Genomic DNA, 12376 nt, shown 5'->3' with positions numbered 1-12376 from the left:
AGCTATGGGTACTATCCTTTTGTGGTCAAATTTTTCTATAATATATTTTGGAATAAGCTCGTCAATATGTTAAAATATCTAATAATATGTTCTTAAACTAAAATTTTCCTGTGTCCAAAGGAAAACTGTGGTAATACAGTAGAGCAGGGCTTCTTAAACTTTTTTTATTCACGACCCCATTTATGATTGTGATTTTTTTCACGACCCCAAAAAGTATAAAATAAAGATTTATACAAATTTGCAAAAACAATAATGGTGTACTACCACAGTTTACTCTTGTGTTACAATGGAACAGAGACAACTGAATACACTGAAAAGAGAACAGTACACTAGTTCACACTACAATCAGTGTTGCAGAATCGTTGTCTTGCTGCACCAGAAGTGACACAATGAGTGCCATTTTCAATATTTTGCATTAAAATCTCGCGACCCCAAGATTTCGCTAAGCGACCCCAAATGGGGTCCCGACCCATAGTTTAAGAAGCCCTGCAGTAGAGCATCGATTATCTGACTCAATTGGGGCCTCGGGTTGGTCGAATAACCGAAAAGAATGAAAAATTACATTATTAGTATAGTATACCGTGTTTCCCCGAAAATAAGACAGTGTCTTATATTAATTTTTGCTCTGAAAAATGCGCTAGGTCTTATTTTCAGGGAATGTCTTATTTTTTCCAGGAAGAAGAATTCACATTTATTATTGAACAAAAAAATTCCCAAGTCGAACTTAGACGAGAGTGACGTATATCCGGTGTGTCGAACTGTCGCCTTTTTATAGCGTCAACATCGGACTCGATGACCAATTAGTGCTTACTGAACCGTAGCACTATGCAAATGTCATGTGGCGTGATTCCCGGCCGACCAATTAGCCATCACCAGCCGTAACGTTATGCAAATCTGTGATTCCCAAGCCATAGTCTTATGCAAATCATGCCGTGTGGCGTAATTGTCTGCTGACCAATCAGTGGCTGTACTTTCAAAAAGCCAACGGCCACTTTTAACCATCTGTCGATGACCATTACGACTAAAAAAAACTTCGATAGGTCTTACTTTCAGGGGGAGGTCTTATATTTCGCAATTCAGCAAAATCTGTGCTAGGTCTTATTTTCTGCGGATGTCTTATTTTCGGGGAAACACGGTATTAGTATATCCCATGTAATTAGTATATTGTTAACCTACTTCACGTTGAATTTTTATCGATGTTAAGCCTAACACATTTTTTTTTAAAATAATAATCGTCGCTATTGTATCGTTAAAAATTATTTTATTGATCACAAAACAAACAACCACTCATAAAAGCCTCATTTAAATACTGGCCTCCCTTCAATGGTCGAGCCAGTGTTGCCAGCTAAAACACGCAAAAATTTAACAAAAATAATATTAAAGTAGCCAAGACATAGCCAAATACTGTAGTGCCACATAACTAACGGACATTAGAAATTTGCTGACTAGAACAGTCGGTTAACCAATGTGATGGTTAATCAGGGGTCGGATAATCGATGCTCTACTGTATCTTGTAGATTTTCATTAGAAAAGTATATACAAAATATTTAGTACAGTAGACCCCCCTATAATGCTTAGATACGTTCCACGTCAATCGAATTTTACATTGTAGGAATCATTAAATACATGAGCCAATCGCAGCCCGACAGGTGTGACGTTTATGGACTAAGGCTGTTTGAAAGGTTTTCTTCTATAAAATTAACCGATTCTAGACTAATTCCACTCAACATTTTCATTTTTTAGGAATAATCTGTATAAACTATGCTATAAACAAAAAATTGTAGGATTACTTACCGAGTGTGCATCGTTCGACTACGCCGTTGCTCAAGCTTGTTTTTGTCACGAAACAGCGCACGAAACGGCGGCCACGATTTCTGATAATGAATTTTTCGCAAAAAATAACTTGACCTTTGGAGACATCATTAATATAAATAATTTTTATGGCCGTTGAATAAGAAGTGTTTCTTTCACAAGAAATGTATAAAATTAGTGCTGTATTAGACTTACAGTACCTAATTTACATACTGTACAGATGATAACAAACTCAACTTACTAGCCTAAACTCTCCGTAGCGTGGTGCTAGACGGCGGAAATTATATATATAATTATAATAAAGTTACAATAAATTAAGTTAATATATAATTATATATACAGTACCTAATTTATATATAAAAATATATATAATTATATGTACAGTACCTAATTTATATATAATACTGTACAGACGATAGCAAACTCAATTTAGCCGCCTAAACTCTCCGTAGCGTGGTGCAGGGCGGAGGAAAGTAGTTCTGCTGCTCATCCACTATTGGTCCAGATTCTATCAATCTTGTCGCGACACAAGTCGGTGACGACGTTTTAGGAGTTCTTTCATACGAATATTGCTACAATTTTTTCGCTATGTTACAGGAATTTCTGTTATAGGAACCCACGTTATGGGGGGTCGACTGTATAATCTTTTATGCAAATACTCATTCTTAAGTATACTGTGTTGATGTATTTAACTATTATCTATTTAAATGGTTAAATACAACACATCTTGATAACATTTGAAGTTTTACATCGCATTAATTTTCTCTTACTAATAACATGGATAACATTATTGGACTAGCTGTAAATAGTAAAGTTATTTATTTAAATAAAAATTATTATTACTTTATTGTCTAATTTTATTAATTATTAACTATTAAATATGATAATTTATTGTTAATGCTACTAAACAGATTAATTATTAATTCTGAAATAACTGTTTAGAGAAATAACACATACCCAACTTTTATGTAGGATACGGCAGACAACAACAAGATCTTCCATCTTTATTTAATTTGCGTCAACAGCAACAGCAACAACATGCAGCCCATAATCAGAATTTTAGAATTGATGTACTAGCCAAACTATTAGGAAATCAAAACTCTGCTACTCAAAGACCCAATGTAATAAGTCCAAATTCACTATCTGTTAATAACCAATGTCATAATACAAATACTAACTTCAATAATAGAAATGATCAACAGACAATGAATGGTAAATTTCATTATTAGTATTAGTAGAAAAGTAAGATATGATTAAAAGAAATTTTAAAAAATGTTTTATTTATTTTAAAGCTTTGATGCATCAACAACAGAGAGAGATATTGGCATTTTTAATGAAGCAACAACAGCAGCAGCAACAGCAACAGCAGCAGCAACAACATCAGTCTAATTCATTAATGTCCCAAGTACCTATAATTCAACAAAGGCCTGCATCATCTCAAGAAGTAACTATGACTCAAACTTTGGGAATTCCTTCTTCGAATAATGTCTTGAGTCCATGTCAGTCACCACTTCCCCAAGATAATGTTGGACCCAGTGTTGGAGGCCAAGGTCGCATTCCTTCTCCATTAGGTGAAATTAATATTCAATACATAATTCTGTATGCAAAATTTTAATTATGTAGATGACATTCATATCTTTAAGAAGTCTTAACATAATTTTATATTTAATTTTTCAAATAATTAAACACTTTAAAAATGTGATATGCTTCATAAATATATAAAAATATAATGTATGTTGTTAATTCCATACTTTTAGTATTGACTTTTTACTGATGAAAATAAATATTTTAACAGTATCATAATTTTAAAAAATTGTTATATTTAATAGTATTTGGACAGCAACCTCCAGCTTTAAGTCATGCACCAGCTCCTATCCATCCTGCTCAGTTAGCACAAGCGTTGGCAAGAAATGCAAATTCAAACTCAAACAATCTTCAAGTTCAGGTAGACTACATTTAAAATTATTTTTGGTTAGAGTTTTAGAAAAACATAGATATTGCATGTATTTATCTCAAAAACTTTTACTGTTATAGGGCTTTCTGAATTAAAAAGAATCAAATAAATCTTATTTATTTGATTATAAGATACACTTTGATTTTGAAATAAATTTTAATATTTTTTTATGGAAGAAAAAATTTATATTATATAAATAAGTCTTATTAAACAACAGCAAGTCAGAACAACAATGCAAATGCTATGAAATAGGTGACATTTAGCAGTTCTATTTCCATTTTCTTCTGCGTATACAGTAACTTTTAATACTGCAACATATCATCTTAAAGGCATTTCAAACATCTAGGAGTTTAAATCAAATGCTTATTACCAGCATTTTAAGTGATTTCAGCATTGCTGCATATTCTATAGTGCTGAAATTATGTATTGATATTATTGTTGCATAATACATCATGTGGGGAGTATTCACAGTGACTGCTGATTGTTTTGACCAGTGAATGTGAGATGCTGTGGATTGTAAGACACTTGTCCATTTTAGACAAGTAAAAAATAGATTTAAAAAGTGGCGATCCTAGATTCAAGCTAATATTAAAAGGCATTAAAAATTTTCAATATTTCAGTTGATAATTTTCTTATAATTAAAGAACATTGTCTTTGTTTTAACTGTGTGTTACCATAGGTTTATTGATTAGGAAAAATCTTCAGATTCAATATCATCTAGTAGGAGCTAAATTCCTATCCAAATTGTATCAACATGTAGAATTATTTTCTATCTTTATTATTCTGTGAAAATGATTAATTGGATATTGCATTATTACTTAATCTATTCCATGTTGAAATTTTTTTCCATTGCATGTTACACCATGTTGAATTTTTGTCAATGTTAAGCTTAACGAAGATTCCACATTTTAGAAAAAAAAATTGTGGCTATTGTATCATCCAAAGTTATTTTTTTATCAATATATTTTTTATCAGAGGGATAAATAGACAAGAAAAACACACCTTTAAAAATCCAGCAAATAAATTTACTAACAAAAATGTTTTTGATCAGTTTAACGGATCTGTAGTTATTTATTTATTATTCACAACTATGATTTCAGTTATGTATTTATTTTAGAATTATGATTTANATTGTACCTGAATGTCCTGATGTTGTGCGCAAGCTGCCAACATCATGCTATCAAGATTTTTATCAATTGTATAGAGCCATTATTGTAAGTTGCACATGGTGGAACCCACATAAACCAGTTTTGATTTGAAATGTTGGTCAATTATTGGGATGGAGTAAATCCCTGCAGCCAAATTATGGTTATATGGTTTTTTTTTATCATTCCTTAAAATTTTGAATATCATTGGATTGTATTGATATACAACTTGGAGATTATTAGTTCTGGCTACTTTCCTATGCCTTAAAAAGGGGAAATAATTCAAAACCACTCTTCGTTTCTGGATCCCCGATGTATTCTGATGTTTTGTTTGAAACATTGTGATCAACCTCCAAATCATTTCTATTGGATAACCTTGTTGTTCTGCAATCTTTAAGATGTAATTCAGCTCTGATATGGTGTCACTTATGCTGATAACGTGTATATGCCCTTCTTATCGAGGATCTGAAGGCTGCCAATCTGATGTGGAGAGGATCCACAGAGTGATGTGGAATTAAAATGGGTTGAAAACAAGGTTTCCTGTATACCTTGGTCCAAATTTCGCCATATTTGTAAGAGACAGAAATGTCCAAAAAGTTTACAGATGTTTCACTCTCCTGATCTAATTGTAGGAATAATCCATAGGGGTTATCATTGATCTCCTTTAAAAATTGCTGTAGGTTTGGTTTTCTCTGCCACAAGATATCATCAACATATCTAGCGTATAATCAACCATAGAGACTCCAACAACTTAGCTATAGCATGGTAGTCTTTTTATAAAGTTAATTTTATTAAAGGACATTTATTTGCCTGTTTTTACTTTTTATTGTTTACCAGCAGATGAGCACAGTGTTGCCCTGGCAAAAAACAACAACAAAGATCAAGATTATTAGATTATTTCATACTTCCAATCCTTCTATTCTAGTAGCCCGAGACGCCCCTCATGGGTGTTCTAGCAGGACTGGTGTCATTCCATGGTATAAATAATAAATTCCTATTATAAATATTCTGAATTTCTCATGGCGTACCCTACTAAAACGCAGCCAAAAATGCAAAAAATACTGCATGAAATAATAATATACTGAATTTATTGTTAATTTAAATAATAGCTAGGGGCCTCCCTAGTGGCCATTTTTGGCATACAGTGACAGAAAGAAAGAATCTGGTTTTTCAGCTTTATATATATAGATTTTCTTTCTGTAGTTATTTATTTATTATTCACAACTATGATTTCAGTTATGTATTTATTTTGGAATTATGATTTATCATTTATTTTTAAATTTATGTTCTATTTTCACATTCTATCTCATCGTAACTGAGAAGGATCGGTTAAACCAATTGAAAATGTTTTTATTAGTAAATTTGCTGAATTTTTAAAGGTGTGTTTTACTTAATATTTTTTTATTTTTCACAAACAAAATAGCCATATTAATAAACGTAAAAACAAAAAAATTATATTTTGGAAGTTAGTTTTAATATAAAAATTATGCTGACTAATGACATCTAGTGTCAAAAGCGTCCCGATGCAGAAACGAGATATATCAGGTTCACAGGTCAAGGTCATCATGTTTAAACCCAAGATATGTCGAGAATACCAGGGAATAGGTTAATGCATATTGGCTTCTTACGATTATTACTAATATAAATTTATTATAAACTTATTACTTATTTTTAATCTTTAAAATTAGTATTAAGAAATTACATAATTTTTTTTTTATGTACAATTGTTTGAAAAATCTTTTAAACTTATTTCGAACTACATTGTAAGCACTTATAATTGCTGAGCTATGTTTTTATTATCTTGAACATTACATTAAAAAATATTATCATACAATTACATTTTACTTCATACAGAGACAATCCATAAACAAAGAAGATACCCTTATTTTCTGAAACTTTTAATTCACAGTATCCATATGATACAAACGTTAAATTTACATATTAACTTGTCAGCACGCCTAGTGCTGATTAGGCACCAATCGATTTTTAATTAGTGTAAAAATTCTAATTGTTTGAAAAATATGAAAAAATTATTACCTGTTTTAATTTTTTTTCAATTTTATGATCCACAATTCAATTTTTGCTTAAAATGTTTTATTATTTTTATTTAATTATTGGTGTCAAATCGGCACTATGGTGCGCTTGATCTTGGATTTCAATTTTCAAATTTTCCGTCAGTTGATGTTACTAAAAATAGCTGCAGCAGTGGCGTGCGCGCACTTCTGTGCTTATAATCAAATTATTTTAATGCGAATAACTTCTAAAAAACTCAAATTTGACCTGGAAATAATTTAATTTTTCCATTGGTATTTTTAAATCATTTTATGAAATTATATGGCACCATGGCTCATATAATTTTTGTATTTTTTTTTTTTAAATTTTAATATTAAATTGTGAGCAACTGTAATATATAAATTAAAGCATTTTCGTTTATTAACTGCATCTGGGCACGTATGTATCCAGCAGATACATAGCGGTTTTTTATTGAATTTCTTAAAAATAAAACAATTGAAGTGTAGACTTTTTAGTATTTCTTATCTGATATGTTCTGAAGCGATTCCCACAATAGTTTTGAAGTTTGACTTTTTTTCAGAGAAATTTTACAAAAATCAATACCTTTTCACCACCTGCAGTAAATTCTCTCGCAGTGTGAGAGTGCTGTACTTACGCGATTGTTATGCGCAACAATTTAAAAGCGATTTAATAAAATAACTATGTAGAATATTTAACCTTTACCACAATGCTATACATTATATCTTTGTCTCCTGGTTTCAATGACAGGACCAATCCCAAAACATTTCAAATAAGTCATTGCAGCTTTTTTGATAATGCAATTTTCTTGCTTCCATGTTATTGCCCTGAGTTCAGTTTTATGATAAGAAATCTAATACTTTCTAATTTGCAACAGTTAAAATTTATGTTCATAATGAACGTTGCAATACCATTTAGTAATTGTGAACAAACATTTACTTGGTAATTTTATAAATCTTTCGTAAATTATTAAATATATAAAATTATAGAATTCATTACTGGCAATACTAGTTGTCAAATCTGAGACAAAACATTTCCCTTAATGCAACAAAACAATTTGTTAGTTGTTCACCCATTACTGACAAAGAAGAAAGTTTTTGAAAACAAAGTATTAAAAAAATTAGCAGTTTATTTATTGTACTACACAGTGGAGGACTGGCAGAGTCTATTACTTTCACAGGAGAAAATAAACAAAGCTTTACTACCTTGAATTTGAAAAATAATACGATCCTGTGAAAGATCAAATTTCAGAAAATATAAATAAAAATCTGGCTTTTTACCCATAAGTATTTTATACTTCTAGATAGTAGAGAAAATGTGGAAATTGAAAATATAATCGTAGTCCAGCATATATATCAGTAAAAATATAAAAATTGCATTAAAATAATACACTTTGTTGAACATCTCAAATGAAAAAGTAATTGAATCAAGTCCTGCCACCATATTGATTAACACGTGACTGATTCTGAGAGCATCATGTTGCATCAAATTAAATAACTTATAAAAATTAAAATAATAAACATGTATATAAAATAATTGGTTATATCTGTTTGCAATAATATTATAAAGCACACTGCACTTATAGTTTAGCATTTTCAATAATATTTAATTAATTTTTGAATTTTATTATATTTTATATATAAAAATGAATAAAAAAACAAATGCATAAAACTTAATAAAAAAAAATATCTAAAACTTCAGATAACACAAATATGAGAATTCATCAAAAAAAAGTTAGTTAATAATAATTAAAATTGAGGAAAAAAAACTTTCAAGGTAAGGAAATTTCTGTGGTAAAAAGTGAGGTAATTGATCACATGATGCCGATCTTTCCGTTTTCTGTAACCAAAGTGGACAAGGTTGAAATAAAAGCAAAAACATCAGTAAAAGTAAAAACAAACATTGGCTCATGTTTAGGACAATAAACTTGAACAGGAAACGACACTTTGTAATTTATGCTAATTACCTTCTAATATTAAAAATTTTAAATCTTCATTAAAATATAATGAAATTAAAATTTTTTGACTGAATTCAACTACAAACATATTATAGAACTGGATTAAAGTAAAAATATCCACTTTTCGACACTAAATTTTTATTAATTAATTTTTTAAATTGGTGCCGGATTGACCAAGGGTGTGGAATTTCTGTTTGACTGCGCACGCACGTGACGACGAGTTAAATCTAGTTGTCTCATCACTTGCTTTCTTTAAAACCTTAACCTAATTTCACACAGAATTGATGTGTTCTATCTTGGCCTGTGACCACATGATACCCAAACAATCTAAAAGTTCAACATGGGAAATGGATTTTCATGAATGTTGTCACTCTGCACAATTCTGCAGATTTCCGGAATGTTCAATGGGATTCATGTCAGTTGACTGACTTGCCCATGGAAGTCTTTCGGATGACTTCTGTTGCCAGCCAATTCTGGATCTTTTGGCGATGTGACAAGAAGCTCCATTCTCCATGAACAGAATGGATATTTTGTCCATCAGCCCACTGGAGAATATTGGAAGATGATCCTTCTCTGATAAAACAATGCATTTTTGGAGTTAATATTGCCCTTGCACATTCAGGATGTTTATTTACTTATGTTTTGTCTCTCTAAATATTATTATTATTATTATTAATGATTAGAATTTTAAAAATGTAATAGTTTCCTGTTTTTGTAATTAGGAATATTATCTTCTAAAATGATTCCTTGGATGAGGTTTAAATATTTCTTATAATTAGATGAATACATTAGATCTAAGATTGATAGTTTTTAGGAACACAGGAAATTATGGAAAATTTAATGATTAAATTACTTATAAACATAATTTTATTTGTCACACGTGTATTTTTATCTATTGAATGTGTGTTCTCTTTAAGAAATGTATTAAACAATTTTATATAGTGAGTAGAATTTACTTCGTAGGCTGTTTTTGAGAATACTGCTTATAACATCAAAAAACATTCATCTAAATTAGTATAATGGATTAAATATATTTATTGCTTATATTTTAGAACAAATTTATTTTTATTGCTCTTATCTGTGTACCAGAATAGGCTAAGGCAAATGTAAAAGTTCATTAAGATACTTTCATACTATATATCTGTTCTGAAGTTTATTTATGTAGATTTGCTCATTATTAACAATTTTAAGAGATTAATTTCAGTTAAAATTACTAGAATGGGAAAATGTTAAATGTTGCCCTTCCTGGCTATTTATGCAATTGAACTTGCCATTTTGAAAAGTTTTAAAAATTACTTTTCAAGTTTTGTTTATATTATTATATCAATTTTCAATGATTTTTTAAAATTTATGCTATTTATAAATTATTATTACTATTAAATTTTAGATTTGGAAGATAATTCCACTGATTAATATTTGGGAACAAAAATGTTATTTAACTTTTATTCAAATAAGCTTATGACTTAAACGGTAATATCTATTTAGAAAATAGATTTCTACATCCATTATCTGTTAAATACTTCAACATTAGTGGCATGTCCACCATTTACAGATTTTGTTAATACATTCCATTTTAGAAATAAAGCAAGTGAAGTTAATGATGACTACCATAATGGTAGTCATCATTAACTTCTATGCATAAGTAGCTAGAACTAATAAGGCTAGAAATTAGTGAGAAAGGTTTTGTGCTGATAATCATTAACTTCACTTGTTTCATCATTTCTATGAAGTTTAATAGTTTCATATGATAAATCCTCTTGATAAAGAGCTACATTGCTAATAACAATCCAATTTACACACAACTTTTCATTATTCATAGTGATTAGTATTAAAAAATAGATCATCAAGAATTGAAAGTGAAGGCCTTTGAATATACTTAATGCAAGAACTGATTCAAACTATTTAATTACTGCCTTTAGGCAATTTTATATGCATAGTAGTTTTTTTATTTATTCATAATTTCTTACGACAAACATTTTGTTGGGTATAATTAATATATAAAATATCTTTTCAGAAATATTTCTAAAAATTATCTTAGTTTTTTATTTATTTTTTTGTAGAATCCATTAGGTGTTTTGCCTCGTGTTCCCTCTCCACAGGAATTAGCAGTTCATACTCAATCCATTCTTCAACAGGCTTTAATAAAAAGGAAATTAGAGGAACAGAAGGAAAAATTTCGTAAACAAGAAGCACAAAGGTAATTAAGTTACATATCTCATTTACGATATAATACAAATCAAATATTTAATTATGTAATAAGTTTATGGCCTTTTATCTTCTTTTTAGATATACTAAATAAATTCTAAAAAAAGAAGAAACTGTAAACTAAAAACAAATTAAAAAGAGATATGAATAAAATTTCAAGCTATTCAGATTAGTTTAATTTTTTCATTTGAAATGGTTATATCTAGAACAAAAAGACTATATTTCAAAGAAAGTGAGATTTGGAAAGTACCACAGATACGTTACGATTTTCCAGTGGAAACATATTAATTGCTCTTCCTTCTTAAGGAAGGTTATTTTTACTTTCTTTTATAAAAAGGAAGTAAAAATAACTTATCTACACTAGGTGAATGTTTGAATAGTTAATTCGTTGGAAACATGTTGTAAATTAAAGTAGACCATCTCCAGCAATAGTCCATTGTTACTGTGATTACTGCTACAGAGAAATTCTTTGCAAACTCAGGCCAAATGTCTAATATCTCCATTTCAGTAAGTCTGTTGCATGGGGTCACTACATTTTTATTTTTATTTTTTTCAATTAGAGTAAAAATAATCAGAATAGTTTCTCATTTTCTCTTCTTTCTTGTTTACTAAAGCTCCTTCTTTTTTTATTTCTTCTCTATTTATACAAACAACTGATGATACCCCAGTACCCAGTCAGTTTAAGCAATGGTGCTTTCTTTTGAAGCTGCCCTTGTTGAAATTTGGATCATTGTTAAAGGATGATTCATCTCTTAACCCTGGGTTCGTGCAGTGGTGATTTTCAACACTCCAAACATTTTAAAAGTTGCACTATTCATAGATTTCGCAAGAAATATTTGTTTCCTCTTCAGTAGCTTCATGATTTTATGTATAGAGCATGCTCAGAAATTACTACAGTGTTGCAGAAACTCCAGTAAGAGAAAGACAACAATTTTCAGTGGGATGTCCAAACACCCCACAGTATTATTACGTTTTTTTTTTAAATTTTATAAATATTTATTTAGTTTTTTTTATTTTTAAAATAACTATAATGTGACCACACTTATTATTTATAATATAGATAAATTATTTTTATTTACATTTATTATTATAAGTTTATTTTAATTAGTTTTATTTTCTTACAAATTCAAAATGGCTGACTTTGATAAACACACTGATAAAAATACCAAACATAGCTAGCTGCTTGTCATTTGCATTGAGTGCCAAAGTACAATGTCAGCAAATGAATCAGAGTGACAAAAATGCTTGAAAAACAATTTAGATTTTTATTAT

The 12376-nt window shown here is 29.6% G+C and overlaps 1 protein-coding gene across 4 annotated transcripts in view; it reads left to right on the top strand.

Moving 5' to 3' along the window:
• LOC111623976 (eukaryotic translation initiation factor 4E transporter-like) overlaps positions 1-12376 on the top strand; it is a 106468-nt gene that overhangs the window by 76672 nt on the left and 17420 nt on the right. For 3 of the 4 annotated variants that reach the window (XM_023366741.1, XM_023366751.1, XM_023366732.1), the window contains exons 12-15: positions 2785-3024; positions 3105-3383; positions 3642-3757; positions 10960-11096. In XM_023366741.1, the coding sequence (XP_023222509.1) occupies positions 2785-3024; positions 3105-3383; positions 3642-3757; positions 10960-11096 (772 nt within the window). The remainder of the gene's footprint in view (positions 1-2784; positions 3025-3104; positions 3384-3641; positions 3758-10959; positions 11097-12376) is intronic. The other variant, XM_023366757.1, reaches the window with a different exon arrangement.

The sequence above is a fragment of the Centruroides sculpturatus genome, unplaced genomic scaffold (genome assembly GCF_000671375.1).
Source record: "Centruroides sculpturatus isolate CEXI.00-Female unplaced genomic scaffold, Cexi_2.0 scaffold49, whole genome shotgun sequence".
Lineage (NCBI taxonomy): Eukaryota > Metazoa > Arthropoda > Arachnida > Scorpiones > Buthidae > Centruroides > Centruroides sculpturatus.
Note: the sequence above shows the minus strand (reverse complement) of the source record. Positions and strands in the feature narration are given on the sequence as shown.